We start from the raw sequence: 17,546 nt of genomic DNA, 5'->3' as shown, positions 1-17,546 counted from the left end.
AAGTATTCAAGCTATCAGAATGGAAAGACTTTGGAATGAGGATCAGCTGCGAATATGTCGGGAACCTTATGCTTGCAGATGACATTTTCCTGTTCAGCAACAATGGGGATGAATGCCAGCAAATGATCGAAGACCTTAATCGAGAAATTGTCAGAGTAGGATTGAAGATTGTTATGCAGAAAACAAAGTTAATGTTCAACAGCCTGGCACGGGAACAAGAATTCATGATCGCCAGTCAGCCTCTAGAATCTGTGCAGGAGTACGTTTAGGTCAATCACCCACAGGGCACCCTAATCATGCGAACGAAATTTACAAATGAATAAGAATGGGCTTATTCTGGAACAGCAGGCATTACCCAATCCCGACTGGAAGTTTACCACAGTCGTTGAAAAGTGTACAATCTTTGCATTCTACCGGTGTTAACATATGGGGCAGTACGTTGAAGGGTAACAAAGAAGCCGAGAACCAATTAAGGACCACGCATTGAGCTATGGAACCAAAAATTTGAAGCCTTACGTCAAGAGACAGGAAGAGAGCGGTGAGGACCACAGATTAAGGGGGGGGGGGGGGATAGCCGATGTTCTAGCCGACCTTGAGAGAAAAAAATGGAGCTGGTCAAGCCATGTAGTGCGTAGTGCGGTGGGCCCTTAGAGTTACAGGAAGGGTGCCGAGGGAACAGAAGTGCAGTCGAGGACGGCGGAAAGTTATATGGGGTGATGAATTTACGAGATTTGAAGGCGCAAGTTTGGATCAGCTAGCGCAAGACAGGGGTAATTGGAGATCGCTGGGAGTGGCCTTCTTCGTGGGATGGACATCCTAATAGGCTGCTTCTGCTGACGATGATCGACATAAAGACTATATGGCATGCGGTTTTCATGTGAAAGTCTTATGCGTATACTTTATGCGTAACGCCCTTTTAATGCGTAGGCAAACTTTGGTGAGTGCCCCAGCTCCGTCAGGCGAAAAGTCATGAGAGGAGGTTCGGGTTCCGTGTCTCCGCAAAAATGCGCAATTTGCTAGGACATTTAATCGTTATAATAGTGTAAATCTAGATTATTATAGTAGCTTTATAAGCGACAAGGATGATTTTTAACCGAAAAACAAAAACATGAGCGGAGAGAATACCCATATAAATACACAGCGCCCCATATAATGTGCATGGGGAAGCTTATAGTAAGGTTGGGCCAACCTAAATTTTTGGATGGGCCAACTTGAAGTTTGAGTGGAGGGCGGGAAGGCAGGATGTGCAGTTAAACACTGAAAAGCTGCTCTCCCTGATAAATATCCGTTTCCTGATACTTCATAGATCACTGAGCGCCATTTACTGGGCATTCACATGCAGCTCTTCGATGCATTTTCCTTGCGATAGCAATTATATGTACACTCGAAGCGAATTTCTGCCGTCGCCTTGAGTTTCCGTATTTGAGTTGAGGGAGAGCATCTCAAAGTAACAGTACATTTTAAAGGGACAGACCACGGCGCTTTCTCACCTCCTTCCTTTCCCTTAACTCGTTCTCACTTGCTGTAAACGTGTGCTGTTTTTGAAGTCATGAACCAATTAGCCGAAACACAGTATTTGTGTGATTGGGCTGTTGTTTTCTTCGCATTAAGGCAGAACAAAAACTTTTATTAATAAATTCAGTTTAGGACGCACTTCTCATCTTTCATGCCCACTGTTTCCGTATGCGTTTTACAGCTACCTTTTTCAATATGGTTAACCATTTCGCCAATGTGTTCGTCTTGAGTTTTCCACGATGGTGCTATGGAAGGGCGTCTCATGGCAGGCGAACTGAAAATTCTTTTCGGTCCAACCTATATTTCCCCCACATTCGCACGTTATTTAGAGCCTTTTCGATCCACTCTATGTGACTGGAGACCCGCGCGTAAAACGGTGGTCTACTTGGGGGGCATTCGTCCTTTCCCGCAGCAACGATTCCGAGTTGCAGTGTTTTTCCGTCGTCGCCCCTGAGCGTTAACGGTCCACCTGATTCCCCCTGTGGGGGACAAGGAAAGACATGATTATTGTAGGGGCACAATATAAGAATGAGTGTAAAACTATTTTCTGATAAACTTTACTTCCAGCGAAGGATTTGCTTTTGTAGGACGATGAACAACGGTTATAACAACTGTAGGCGTACTTGCAACGTGAAGACCTATTGACGTATCATTTTTATGGTAAACGTTTCTTGTCGGAATATTCCTAATGAAGTAAAAAATGTCATATTCTATACATCTCATCGACAGAGCTGACGAAATAAAAGAAAATTCCACTGGAGGTTTCAGTAATAATCAAAATTTCTTTTTCTCTTAAACTGCCAGAAGCTCAGTTAATTGTGAACGGCATGTGGCTCTTCGTAGTCTCTAATTTACCAGCCTAATGACCTGCAATATGGCCGTAAATAACCTCAAGATTATTATTGACCCAGCCGATGCAGGTTATGTGAATAAGGCAGCAGGCTCCAAAAAAAAATTGAGCGCTGGGGTTTAAGCTCGGAGGGATGCGAACCATGGACATTTGTGAAATTTCAGGTGGAGCCATGTCCGCCTGCACCATAATGGTGATAAATTGTTTGATTAGCATTGTTGATGCGCACGCTTCTGAAAATATCTTTCTTTACATTTCTCGTTTTCGAATATCTTGAGCAAGAGATTACGTTCATACAGAAAATTGTCGGACTTCAAAGTGCTAAAATAACATTTGGTAGTGCTGTACACATCAAATCTAGTGAAAAACTTGGGTCTGTTAGCTTACCCAGTATCTTTTATTAACTGGGGGCAATATCTTACTGACCGCAAGCAGTCGTTCTCAATTGGTTTTGTTCTTAACACTAAATTACAATAATGTCAAGACAATCAGCAAAACGTAAACAAGATGAAAGCAGCAGCCAACGCTTCAACTAGCGGACTTGTCTTTTTCAAGGCGACAAATGCTCTCCTAGGCCCAATATATCATCGTCATAATCATCATCACCAGCCTGGCTACGCCCACTGCAGGGCAAAGGCCTCTCCCACGCTTCTCCAACAACCACGGTCATGTGCTAATTGTGGCCATCTTGTCCCTGCAACCTTCTTAATCTCATCAACCCACCTAACTTTTTACCGCCCACTGCTACGCTTCCCTTCTCATGTGATCCAGTCCATAACCCTTTATGACCATCGGTTAACTTCCGCCCTCATAACATGCCCGACCCATGCCCATTTCTTTTTCTTGATTTGAACTAAGATGTAATTAACTCGCGTTTATTCCCTCACTCAATCTGCTCTCTTCTTATCCCTTAACGTTACACCCATCACTCTTCTTTCCAAAGCTCGTTGCGTCATCCTCAATTTAGGTAGAACCCTTTTCCTAAGCCTCCAGGTTTCTGCCTCGTAGTTTTGCACTGGTAAGACAGCTGTTATACAGTTTTCTCTTGAGGAATAATGCCAACCTGCTGTTCATGATCTGAGAATACACGCCAAACGCACCCCAGCCCATTCTTATTCGTCTCATTATTTCAGTCTCATGATCCGGATCCGCGGTCACTACCTTCCCTAAGTAGATATATTCCCTTACCACTTACAGTGCCTCGCTACCTATCGTAAACTGCTGTTCTCTTCCGAGACTGCTGAACGTTACTTTAGTTCTCTGCAGATTAACTTTTAGACCCACCCTTTTATTTTGCCTGTCCTGGTCAGTGAGCATACATTGCAATTGGTCCCCTGAGTTACTAAGCAAGGCAATTTCATCAGCGAATCGCAAGTTACTAAGGTATTCTCCATTAACTCTTATCCCCAATTAGACCATAAATAGCGGCAAAAGTGACAATAAATGAGACAATAAATGTAGTGGCAGAAGACAGTGCTCGTGAAAAAAAAGACTAAATATATAAAGGAAAGAACGAAAGGGATCAACCAAAATAGGGAGGAGGCAATGATAAAAAAAGATCAAAGAAAAAGAAGAAATTAAACAACACAATTAAATATAACCAAGTGCTCTATAGTTTGAAATTCAGCATAGCGAATGGATTTTAAAGCTCCCTTTGCAAGTTTATGCAATAAAGGTCCAATATTTCAAAATGCCCAAAGCAAATAAAAACCAGTAGTCATAAACTATGCCTAATTTAATTGCATAGGTTGAAATTTAGCATAGCGAATAGATTCTAAAGCTTCCTTTGAAACTTTCATGCCTGTTGGTTTTTATTGAATTTTGGACTGTCTGGAATATTGGACTTTTAGTGCACGTATGTCTCAAAAGGAGCTTTATAATCATTTCGCTATGCGAAATTTCAAACTAGCAGTTGGTTATTTTTCACTGAGTTGCTTAGTGCTTTCTTATTCTTCATTTATTATTGTGTTGTCAATAATATTCCAACTTACCCACCACCCTTTCTTTATTTATTCGTTTCGTTCTTTTATTAATATGTGTTTTCAAGAGTACTGTTACCTGCCAAATCTACAGTGACAAGTCAACCGGCTGAAATGTGGCACTACCTCATTTTCCTTCACCTACGTTCAGTAGCACATTAACTTTCTTTTCAATTGCACACCCTCGGGGCCGTTAACCCACCCTCGGTCGTTACCTCGCCCATCTGCTTTACCCTCTTTCCCCTTTAGAAGAACAGTGTCTATATATACTGTGCCGAGGATAGCATACGTCGTCTTGAAAAAAATACAAGTCCACTTGTGGCTCCTGCTTTCATCTTGTTAACGTTTTACTCTCCGTCTTGAATTTTCATCTCCCGCATTCCACAAGTATTCTCTGGATTATTGTCGGGAGTATCACAAATCGTATGCTAGGATCATTAATATTTTTACATGCAATATTGACGCAGCTATCAAATTTTCTCAATCTGCTCCAGCTAGACCATTTTTTGATGAGTGTGTAAGGCCACAACTTGTCATCGGCCATGAAAGTAAATGATGCAAACATTTAATCAATTTGTTTATAATCTCACTTATTTTTCAGTGCATTTGTGTTTCATATGCTAATTCATCTTATTTACCAATACCTATGCACATTTTCTTGTTTTATTTTGTATTTTGCTCCTCTATGTAGCTGGCAGTATAGTATAAGTAACCGTAGTGGGCATTGTGAGCGCTGCTTCTTCAAGTTTTTTTTATATTATTATTGTTCAGAGACATATATAATCTCGAAATAAATGGAAACACCTTTAGCCTAAACCAAAGGGTGTTTTAAGCAACCTGACTCATTGATTACATTAGGGACAGGCCGGGGGAGGGGGAGGCAATATCACTGCTTATTCGATCTATTCTTAACGCACCTAGATAATTAAGGGGTTATATCCATGTGTAAATGACGCTGTACAACTTGGCGCCTCGATTGATATCTGAAGCCGAAGTCACCGTTTCAATTGCCTACTTACCCGACAGGCTCCAGTGCCTATCCCGAAAGCACAGATTACAGGTCCAGGTGTGGCGTGTTTCCTATTTCTAACTGTTCTTAGCTCATCTTGGCACAGCTCATCCGTGAGACCAACAACTTCAGCACGCCGAAGGCTCTTGCTGGTATTTCCCCCTGGAGAAAGAAATAAAAAAAGGCACAAGGTGATTGCACCTCTAGTTCCAGTCGGTGAAAAAAAGGAATGCCTTCCTGAACGAGTTGAAGTAGGGATGGGATTTAATCAGAAAGTAGACTTAATTTCAGAAAGTAGACTACTAGTGTCGCGCATTATATGCGCGACGCTAGTAGTCTACTTTCTCAAATTAAGGTAGGCAAGCATCAGAGATTACGATGGAACTGTCTACGAGTCACCTATTAAATCCGATGCGCTTGACACGCAGATAATGCACGATGCTAGTAACAAGGTCCGGTAACAAGGTAACAAGGACAACAAGGTCCGGCAAGAACATAGACAAGAGATAGTATGAAAGGTAACATTCGAGTGAGTTCCAAATCCACCACGGGCCTCCAGGCCTGAGCGATAACTTTAGGCTGTTAGTGGTTAAAATTCGGTCCCGCTAAAGCTCATCAACAAGTAGAGTCGAGTGCAAAAGTTTAGAGACCACGGCATACGTAAAAAAAACAAGATTTGTTTCCTCTAGCACACCCGTGCAAGGTCAAAAGACATAAAAGCATGGTGCTCGTCAAGCAAGCGCACATGGACAGTACACTCGATTTCACGTTTTATGCCAAAGCACTGAAGAAAAGATTTTAGTGGCACTTCTGGTCTTTGAATTTTCGCACTCGACTGTACACATGTCAGTAGCGTAGAAATACTCCAGATGCCGACAAGAAAAAAGAAATTAGAAAGAACCAGCCCCAGTTGCCATCCAAAATTGCGTTTAGCGTGCTTTGGGAGTTATTAAAGAGTTATATTAAAGACATCTTTTATTACGACCGAGCACACTGGAAAGAAAAAATGATAGCCTCGCCAAAGACGCCCCGCTCAGCTTATCTAATTGAGAAGGCATAGCTCCCTGTCATGAAGCAACTACTTATATAGCCTTTTTTAATTAGCCATTAGGCGTAACACGCTGGTCGCATTTCAAATTCAAAATTTATTTCAATTGTGCCCGCAGAAATAGCGACGAGTGAATTTTGAATTTTCTCTTAGGCCTGAACTGACCGAGTTACCGATTGAGCATATATTCAGGACATCAAAGCATAGAAGAATAAACACGGGACATGTATTTTTTTTTATGGGAGAATGCTAACTCCCATTCTTGCTTTCACAAAATGTGCGAAACCTGCTAGTGCGCTTCATCGGACATCTACTTTCACCTAACCGAGATAGGGCCAGAATCGTAATAACGGAGCGTGAGAAAGCCTGCTCATGACATTTCTCGATTTGTACAGCCGTGGTTACAAATGCGTCAGTTTACCCACAAAAATTAAGGTGCCTTGACCGGAACCCCCTCCATAGTCCTTCTACTCGCCACCTAAGAATGTGTTCGTCTTTATATAACAAGAATTTCTAAACTGCCTGTTTGACAATCTCGGGGAAAAATGTTCATGTTTTCGCTCATGTGTTGATGTTAAGCCAAACTAGCTGAAGTTCTTGTGGCACTACTATAAGTTATCAGCCTGTCGCGCAGCCTTCGATGCAGCCTGCTGGACAGCCTTGTTGGCTTTCTTTTTTGTACAAATCTGGTTATTTCAAAGCACCGTCTGATCTCATTTTGTGCCTTTTTCTTTCTACATGACCTACACAAGCAATTATTATAACCCAAACCTTTCTCAGTGTTGCTTGCTACTTGAAAAGTCCGGTACCTGAGATTGCGGGAAGGGCTGAAAATAATCAACACATGCAAATGCGGAGTCGTTGACCAGACTCGCCTGCGGTGGCTGGCAAAGCTAAAACGGCCGCCTACCATTTCTGACACTAGCACCTAACCCACATCAAATATCTAGGCTGTTCGGTAACCGCACTGGCTCACCATAAATGTTCCTACGTGCCGTGCCATAAGCTGCACAAAGGCCAAAATGACGCGATACAAATGTCGTCTAGGATATCAACTATCTCTTCCATTTAGGATTATTACACCGACATTAATTCACTGCATCACATTTCTTCAACCATACCCTGCGTTCTATACTAAATTATTTTCTCACACTGAAGCCCTATCTGGGGACTGTGTCAGATGTGTGAATTTTCGCAATACATATGAAACTCAGAATGTGTAAAAACCTATTTAAGTACAAACAGCCGCTCAAAATACAAATAACGTTCGCCCACACGGAAGATTTCAATCAACTGGATAGTGAGCACACGACCAGCTTAGGTGCAAGAAATGAAGATCGGGTACGGAGAACGTCAGGCTCGTAGAGCCCGTTCGTAGGTAATCTCAGCTGCTTCTAGGTAATCAGTGATATCCCTTAGTCACTCCCGTTACCGTGGGCACTGCGCCCCTCATACTGCATCGCAGGGAGGCTCAGGCGAGAGCTTCTGTCGCGCATTTTTCTTCTCCAAAAATAGTCCCCACAGGGAAATCTGGGAAATTCTTTGTGGAAAATCTTGCTTCTAAACGTGCATTTGCCAAGGTACTATACGTAGGGTGAAGCACTTTGCTTCATCTTTGTCTCACAGCCACTTAACTTCCGTCGAAATGGTACCACTGTAGCCGATACAGAGTTAAGAGTAACTAGTGCGGTTTTTCAAGGAACCTTTTTAACGTAAACTTTGATCACTAGATACGTGCGGCTCTTCAGTGACAAGAAAAAATAATTTAAATTTCCCCGGATGTAGGCGGAGTTGAACCCTCGTCATATATTGGCCTACCAGCTAACATTAATAAAGGTTTTCAACAACAAAAAAAGATACAACGAACAGGGTGCAACATACGATTTTAAAAACTACGCTGTTCTGTGGTCATAACACAGTAGGTCTTGTAATTTTATTTTGTATCGCGTTTTGAACATTTTTCTTTTTCTTTCGCTGACCAGCTTGGCTAAGCTTAGCTTGGACACACAATATAATCAGACGCGCTTGTTTCAATATATATGCCCACATTCCTCATACATGACGAGTTTCGGCGTTTGCAGTACGGTCTGTCGACACTTTGCTTCAATGCTAATCGATCTAGCCTTGGCGTTCATTGTGAGATTGGTGTTGCCGGATTTGTGGGCTATGACAACCTTTACGAGACGAAGCTTTAAGGTTGAATGCATCACACATTTATATGAGTTGATTTATAGTTTTACTGTGCTTTTACGTGTGTGATTTCTTTTTCCACGTCTGTGGTCTTTCTTATTTGCCCATATTCACGTGAAGAATACCAATGTCCAATTAAAGGCGGAAATCGTGGTACTTACATTCTGTCCTACCCCAGCCGGCGACAACAAGAATCTTTCCTGCAACATCCATTTTGTGTGTAGGCAGGCACACTGGCTTCATGAACCTGTGGAATTCCAGATCCACTGGCAGCTGTTAAATGTAACGTTTAGTAGGGATCAATTGTAATCAAGCCGAACATATCCTCAACAGATAACGCCCTGCTTATGTCACACTGCTTTACATTAAATTTTGTAGATAAAGTCATGTCAATTTTAATGGACTGTTCCGTTGCTAAGAAGTAACTTTTTTTCATATATGCCTCTGAGGAAATAGTGTACAACGCACTTATACATATAACACATATAATTTACCAGTGATGCTGCTGTTTAAGAACAAAATTTTGCCATGGTTTAACTGGCCAAATGGTAGGTACATTTGCCTATTATAGTGAATTGTGATTGAACAGGTTCTATTTTATAATAATAAAATATACCAGGTTATTCAATCGAAGCGGTATGTTTTTTATCGCTGAATCTCGCAGCAGCTACAGCTGAATAATTATTTCAAGTGCGACAACGTTATTCGCGTTCAAACGAAACAGAGCTTCACTGAGTAGCCGCGTGGCCGTTAGTGGATAGAAGACAAATATTTCCAGTAATGAACTATTCTTAGCACTACTCACCGTATGAACCATCTTTACAGCATGCTCCATACCAAACAACAGCAGGTCGACCAGAGCAATCGTGAAACAGTCATCAGATTCATACCATAAAGCCTTCATTTGATACTCGGCGCACAATATGATACAAACTGACTGGAGTTACGAAAGGTATGATTGGACATTGGCATCATCATCATCATCAGCCTGGTTATGCCCACTGCAGGGCAAAGGCCTCTCCCATACTTCTCCAACTACCCCGGTCATGTACTAATTGTGGCCATGTTGTCCCTGCAAACTTCTTAATCTCATCCGCCCAGCTAACTTTCTGCCGCCCTCTGCTACGCTTTCCTTCCCTTGGAATCCATTCCGTAACTCTTAATGACCATCGGTTATCTTCCCTCCTCATTACATGTCCTGCCCATGCCCATTTCTTTTTCTTGATTTCAACTAAGATATCCTTAACTCGCGTTTGTTCCCTCACCCAATCTGCTCTTTCCTTATCCCTTAACGTTACACCTATCATTCTTCTTTCCATAGCTCGTTTCGTCGTCCTCAATTTAAGTAGAACCCTTTTCGTAAGCCTCCAGGTTTCTGCCCCGTACGTGAGTACTGGTAAGACAAAGCTGTCATAAACGTTTCTCATGAGGGATAATGGCAACCTGCTGTTCATGATCTGAGAATGCCTGCCAAACGCCAAACATTGCTATGAAGGATAATGAATGTCGGTGAATTTTAATGGACCTTAATATGAGGAGTGAGTGCCAGCTGACTTAAGTATCACCGAAATACGAGCACAGGGAGTGTGCGGGTTGGAGCGTGTTCGAGCGTGAGTCGAACGTGAGTAAATGCTGGACATCATTAGTGTGTGAGGACGCATGTGCCATCACCTGTGATGATAATGATGATTGTGATGAGGGGTGGTGGTGGTGGTGTGATGATGATGATGATGATGATGATGATGATGATGATGATGATGATGATTGGGGCCTATTGACGCAAGGTCCAGCAGTGGCCAAAAGACGCCATGGCTATTATAAGAACTTGTGGCTGTGACTGCTGACAAGTGTCTATGTGCATGAGTAGGATTTACATTTGTAAAAGGTGATGAGCGTGAATAAACATGAGTATCAGTGAGTATGTAGAACGCATAAATATTTGTGGATAACTATGAATGAGTATTAACCTATTGTACAGACATTTAGGAGGTGGTATGCCTTCTAACAAGGCTTAGTTCTCGCGAACGCGGCGCACATAAAAACGGCTTCTTTCAATTTTTTACGATCACTGTATGCTTAGCGCGTGACGAAACCTTAAACCTAGCTGTCTTATTAATCGCAAGTTCATGATATTGTGGTAGTCTTCTCTAAATATCATCGAACAAGCAGGCTCACAAAGCTAAATATTGGTTTAATGCTGCAGTTGTCCGTTAGATTCAAAAAATAAATATTACTATATAAGACAGACAAAGGGACACATGATAAGATACTGAGGCAAACACTAATGTTATATTTTTTTGAATAATCTTTGGCAGCCTATATGCGTCGACATTTGTGTCAACTTTTGTGCACGTTTGTTCCTTTTTAATGAAAATATATATTTTACTCGCTCCGGCGTTTCTTTTGAAACTGCCGCTGCGTCCCGTGCATTTTATCACAAGTTTTTACTGCTAAATGCTACAACCCCCCCCCCCCTCGCCACCGTTCAGCTCTCCCAAAAATCACTTCGCTTATAATTACTGGGTGTAATGTGTAACCTACCACCGCTATCAAAAAAAGATGGCAGGTTCGCCGGAAAGCTGAAGCATAGATTGCGATAGCGAATTATCAGACAGCCATACGAAGTAAGGATCGTACTTTCATCGACCGTGTCAAATTGTAAACATTTTCTTCCCAACTAAATTAACAAGCATGGTGTCAGCGCACACAGCAAATATGAACACATCACATTCGATGACAGCGGACAGTCGCTGTCAGAACGCTGGCGTGAGGAAACGAGGCAGCAGAAGTGAGCGAAATGGCCTTCGTGTTGTCCATCGCTTCAACGCAGAGTGTGCACCGAGAACACACAACACGCACAATGGTACGATCCGCCGACAACCCTAGACTCTGCCCAATGCAGATCGCTGTCAAGACACGGCCGCGCGACCGCACACAGCCATTACATGCGCAGTTGCAGCCGGAGAACAACGGCGCCCTCCTTCCTATGCCTCGCTACGTTGTGTGCCTCGCGCTCGACGGAAGACGGTGCGCTTCCTCCCCGCTTTCGTTCCTTTCGCGCGGGTGACGTGAGCCGCAATTGCCTGCTCCCCTGGCACAATTACACTTTAGCTTACAACGCAGGGCGAGCGGCGACGGTGTTGTCGCGCTTGGACTTTCTACGAAGCCTCACGGTGGTGTGTGGGGCAATGCAACGACACAGCTAAGCGTGAAGTTTAGCACAGGGAAATTGGGACTTATATTGCTTCATCAAGAGATGAGCGATGGCGTGGTCTCGATTCAACAACAAGTGATACCCATAGTCAAGCAATATAAATACTTTTGTGTACGCATAAATAAAGGAATGACCAACTCAAGTATTTCCCAAGATAATGTAAGAGGAAGTGCAATGCAGAAATAAGAAAAGGAAGTGCAATGCAGCAATAATGAAACATTGAGCACTTTGTGGCTGCAATAAGTGTGAGATGGTGTAAGGAATGCAGAAATGTGTAATGGTGCCAGAGCTAATGTTTCCAAGTTCAATTCTGTGCTTAACATGAGACATCCTGTCGCGATTGGATGTTAACCAAAGGTCGGTAGGCCGCTCCGCAATTGGGGACACACGATAAAACTACATATGATGCAGTGCCGGGAGACGCGCATTTGGCCTGTTTTTAAGTCAAAGAAGCGCAGAGCAAAATAAATTTCGAGAAAGGAATCAGTGGCATGGATGAAAATACATAGATGGCTAAAGCGCGCCAATATCTGAACCTGAAAAGCATGGCAAAAAAATGTAGGGAAGAGGTCAAGGAAATTGGCAACCAGGTGCAGCGTAACTGAAAGCCTAAATACACAATCAGGAGTCATCAGAAAGGAAGCAAGAGAAAGAGAGACTGTAAATTCGATATCAAGAATGAAAAAGAAAGAGACCATGGAGATGTACAAGAATGGCAAGAAATAAAATAGAAGGGAAAATCTGTACGATAACACAGAGGGAAGTCGAGCTGGTTGGCCATGAACAAAAACATACCGGAGCAGATGTACGAAACAGGAGGCATGTTTCTGCCGCAGCAAAAACCCAGAGGCAACTCGGCATAACTTGATGGAAGGCGACGGTTTTCACCCAGCGAAACCTTTGGGAAACGTCCACCTTCCAGAAGCGCTGAGATATGGAGTGGATGTAGGCATTAACCGGTCAGTCCAGATAAGTAAGGGAGAGACGTTTCGAGTATTGGTGGAAGAAAATCAGAACACAAATTGATAGCAGGACAGTCGTTGCAGGCGTGTCTGGCTATAGATGGTAGATATAGAGGATATAAGGAAGAGAGAAAATATTAAGAAGACATAGACACAATGCTAGACATAAATTTCTGCAGCTTAATTGAGCAGTTTTAAATACAACACTACTGATCGTCAGAAAATAAACTGCACAAATGCCCTCTCAAGATCTTTAGGACCTGGTTGCAAACAAGATTATCGATAACGAATGCCTGATGCATGACTAACTTTCCAGAAACTCTAAATTGGAAGTTAAATAAAGACCGAAAGTTGTGGTAAAAGAAAAGCTGCTAAAAATTTGTGTGCAGCAGGCAAATGCAATACGGTCTGTTCCAAGAAGTTCATCCCTGGTTGTAGCGTAAAAGATAAAGCTGCATTCTATATGACTAGACAGCAAGAGACACAAAAAACAGACCACAAGCGAGGATTCCAGGTCTTCATTGAAGATACCACCACGAAACTCAACATCTAGCTTGTGTCACCCATTTTGTTCCTGCATTGCTCTGAAAGCATTTGTCCCTGTTTCAGTTACGATAGTTTGGGCTTCCTTGTTAAGCAGACAGATAGCAGTAAGCAGACTTTACGGCTTGAAGTTGTGAAATAATTCGTTAGCTTCGTAATTCGAAAGCACCGAACTGTTTATTGTGCGCCTTTGGTACGTAAAGCCGTGTGAATCATCATCCGGAATAGTTAGATATATTGAACGAATAATTACAAAACGGCTACAGCAATTCTTTATGCGTGGACATTTCCAAGCTTTGGTATGCTAAAATGCTTGCATTTTCGTAGATTGTGTGTATCGGAAATTATAACTTACTTTCACAAGTGCCACGTCATGCACGATCTCGTCTCGTTTTACAAATCTTGGGTGCGCGATAATCTTATGAGCGCGCACTCCAGTGAATTTGCCATCCAGCGTGAAGTTGTACATCACGGCTACCTTCTCCACGTACCGGCCTCTGAAAAAGAACATGCGTCAACAATTCGGACAAAAAACAGCCCATCCAGCAAGTGCCCTTTTTGCCATACGCCATGGAGCAAAGAAACCGCACGAGAGGCTCTGACTAGCCGACATAAGTTGACGAGAGTGTGGCGGAGGTCACGTGGCGTTTTTTCGCAAAAAAAGCACTGGCGCTGATGCGCCAAATATCAACGTTGCCGTAGCAACCGCGATCGTGAGCTCTCGCTGCTGCTGTAGGCCTCTGAAAAGTCAGTTAAGATGTCTTTCGGCCCGTGTCAGTCTTGCAAGACATTCTATTCGCGAGTCAAGCTGACTTCGGAGTTGGGTGTGCAAGCTTGAAAGTTGTGTTTTGGTTGTGTGAGTGTGCGGGTCAGCCAGACGAACACACGCTCTAGTAATGACGGCACGATTTCTGTAGCACGTTGACGACTTGCCAGAGAAAAACACAGGAGCGTGTGTGCTTCACTAAAACTGTTACAGATGTTTCGTAGGCTTTATTCTGGTCAGCCGCACACACTTCCGGCGGCTCCCTACATTGAAAGTTGAAAGCTCGTGCTTATCTACTCCGGTGACCTGATTGGAGGTGCAAAGAGAGGTGGCACTCCAACATGGCTGCACTTCCGGATTCAAAAATGTAACGTCAGGGCCTCTCCTATATTTTTCGTTCCTCCATGCCACACGCCATATTGCAATGCTTCATTATCCGTACTATGCCCTCGTATGCTTTGCAATCCGCGCTCATGCGAGAAAACATGCGAGCAAACGTTCGACATTTTGAATTTTATGTTTTTAATTTACTTGAATGAATTTACTACCATGGTTAGACTTCGCTTCCCGCAAGAAAGAGTGGGCCGTTTGGTGCTTTATTCTCTGCAACCTGCGCTACATATCAACAATAAAATAAATAATTTTGAATATTAAACAATTTGAACACCATTCAATTCGTAGCCACTGATCTTTTTTTAAGTATTTGCTCGGGATCAACCAAAAAACTGGGGTCATGTTTTATATTTTGGTCATTCTTAAGCTTCAGTGGCTATGACGATGCGCTGGTGATCTCAACGTTGCAGGTTCGATCCCCACCGTGGCGGCAGCATTACGATGGAGGCGGAATGGGAAAAAATGAACAACCCTTCCCCTACCGGAAAATGGCGGTAAGCTAAGCGTCTCCTGCGTGCACTTGGCTTTCATCAGTGAAGTACCCGACAGGTAAAGGTGCCTGAATTCTTCGGCCTCCCGCTCCCTCAGCTCGGGATCTTCTCGTTGCTGTCGGATTGCCTGGGCTCGGGCGGTCCTATCGGCGCGCCGATGGCAAGCCCTTTCACGGGACAGTTCTCGCCACCGCTCGGTGAACGCTGCCTGTTCCTCGGGATGACGCACAACGGGTAGCCGTCCCATCCGCTTTCCGAGACTGAACTGAACGTAAACGAAGCCGGGGGGCAGGGGAGGAGGCAGCGCGCGCAAACGCCTATCATGCCCTTTCCCTACCAGGCGGAAGAGAAAAGGCTCTGACTGGTTGCGCACGTGGCGTGAGCGCGCGCCTATGCAGCTGAAATCCTTGCTGATAAAACGCTCCGGCGCCAGCTCAGCTGTTAACTCACGAAAGCAACCTTTCCTGCAGCTGCTTTGCTCAGGGAGGAAATGGGTTTTTGCGTGACCTCAACAACGCCACTTGTGAGCCAACACAAGCTTGGCTTGAAAAAACGCTCGTGACCCATGCATTGAGAAGGAGGAGGAGATCCTTACTAATGAGAAAAGAGGTGAGGCAGGTCTGCAGAGCGTCTGTCTAGCCTGCGCTACTTCGCACTGGGTCAAAGGGAAGTGAGGTACGGTGCATTGATGCTGTGCATTGTATTATAGCGCGGCATGCCATGCAAATGACGGCGTACCATGCATTGGACACCCGTTAAGAGCCCCAGGTTGCCAACATTATTCCAGTGCCCCCCTCCACTCCCGCTATGGCGTGCCTCATATTTAGATCGTGCTTTTGGCACGTAAAACCCCCAAAATTTAGTTTTTGAAATTTCTAAGCTGCTGAGAATATATCGCGAAATCATTGGGCACATTGGAGGAAACAAGTCAAATGTACCCTGCATGTTTTATTTTCTATTTACAAAATACAAAAAAGACTGTGAACGCTTGGATATCCGAAAGGTGCCTTTTTACAGTGAAGCTGTATATAGCTACCCTCAGGCGGTGGTCGATGTCCATCCGTCCACGCGTCGCATCAACACGAAAAAAATTTCGTGTCCACTTTCTCGCGAATACTCTGTAGCTTCCAATCTAATATAGGTATCTTGGAAACATCATCCTTAGATTGGCCGCTAGATGACTCTACCATTACGCCGAGTTCCATTTACTTGTAAAATTAGTTAGTGCACAGTGAAGTTGTGAAACAGAATTCCCGTCTGCTGGTAATGCATGGCCGTCTACGTAGGGACTATGGTTACAGAAAACCACTGTAACCCTTGTGTTATAAAATCGTTCCCGAAATAAATTTTATAACAATTAGCCGTTAAAACGACTCTAACGTTACGCTAAGTTTCATCTATTTTTCATAATTGCGTAGTTCACGGAGAATTTGTAAATATTGTGGAATTCACGTCTGCTGTCAATACATGGGCTTCTACGGGAAGGAAACGGACAGCACCATATTTGTAAGAATAATAATAATAATAATAATAATAATAACAATAATACCTATATAAATACAGATGCGGCGATTAAGTTAAAGCACACCACAGCTTCACTGCTCGGCCTTCTTCACAGAGTGGGAGGGCTCATAAATTGTTTTCCAATGTTGCTGATTGATTCAGAAGAGCTATAAAATGAGTGGGCGGAAAGGGTTCAAGAGGTGTAAACCTGAGTGTTTCTATAGCGATACCCGCTAAAATTGAAAAGACATGATCCAGCCTCAAAATGGTTATCATGGCGTATAAAAGCAAGTAGCTTTATCGTTTCACAATAGTTCTCTTTGAAACATTATCGTTGCAAAGGAAACGTGTTCTGAGGCAGCCGAGCTCGAGAAGGGCGTGTTTATAGCCAAGCGAGAACTACCGTAATTTAACCAATATACGTACATCTATTATCTAGGGAATGTTCTCAAAAATAAGTAGCTTTTCTATATTCGTCAAGACATAATGTCGACCGTTATTCGTTAACGAAACTACCGAATTACCGAGCTAACCGTGGCCTATGCTTGGCAACGTTCGGCATCTATGCGAGCCCGCGTGGTACCCAGTCGCCGTCATATTATTATCGTCATACCGCCATCGTTACGTTGTCATTTAACATCGTCATAAACGTCATCCGATAGCCGTCCTGTCATCGTCGTTCCACCGTCTTCATAGTTTCATTGACATGATTCCTCCTCCGTCATTCTAACGTTATCATGCTGTCGTCATTCAATCGTGATTTAGGCCACCGTTCTCATGCCATCGTTGTCGATACGTTGTTGCCAGACATTCACTGTCGTGCGTCCATTGTCTCACGTCGTCATAATACCGTCCCAATTGCGTCATCGTCGTTTTCAGCTTCGCAGTCCAGTTGTCCTCATACCGTCGCGGACAACTTCGGCAATCGAGTTACCATACAAAAGTGGGTAGATAGCGAAAAAAGTGTGTGTCGCGTGTAGAATGAGCACTACAGATTTTGAAAAACCGTAATTTCAGCAGTGCAATGTGTGCGTACATTGACGAAATGATGATCGAATTAAAATCGACAGTCATAGTGAGATG

General features: G+C 43.4%; 1 protein-coding gene across 1 annotated transcript in view; it reads right to left on the bottom strand.

Annotated features, from left to right (window-relative positions):
* Window positions 1-1,606: 1,606 nt before the first annotated feature.
* The window catches only part of LOC129388255 (chymotrypsinogen A-like), a 29,700-nt gene continuing 13,760 nt past the window's right edge, over window positions 1,607-17,546 (bottom strand). Inside the window, exons 5-8 of the mRNA XM_055078396.1 lie at window positions 13,666-13,807; window positions 8,753-8,864; window positions 5,364-5,515; window positions 1,607-1,994 (exon numbers count right to left, since the gene is read on the bottom strand). Of these exons, the coding sequence (XP_054934371.1) occupies window positions 1,776-1,994; window positions 5,364-5,515; window positions 8,753-8,864; window positions 13,666-13,807 (625 nt within the window). The 3' untranslated portion in view covers window positions 1,607-1,775. The remainder of the gene's footprint in view (window positions 1,995-5,363; window positions 5,516-8,752; window positions 8,865-13,665; window positions 13,808-17,546) is intronic.

The sequence above is a fragment of the Dermacentor andersoni genome, chromosome 10 (genome assembly GCF_023375885.2).
Source record: "Dermacentor andersoni chromosome 10, qqDerAnde1_hic_scaffold, whole genome shotgun sequence".
Lineage (NCBI taxonomy): Eukaryota > Metazoa > Arthropoda > Arachnida > Ixodida > Ixodidae > Dermacentor > Dermacentor andersoni.
The sequence above is the reverse complement of the archived record's forward strand: the minus strand, read 5'-3'. Positions and strand labels throughout refer to the sequence as shown.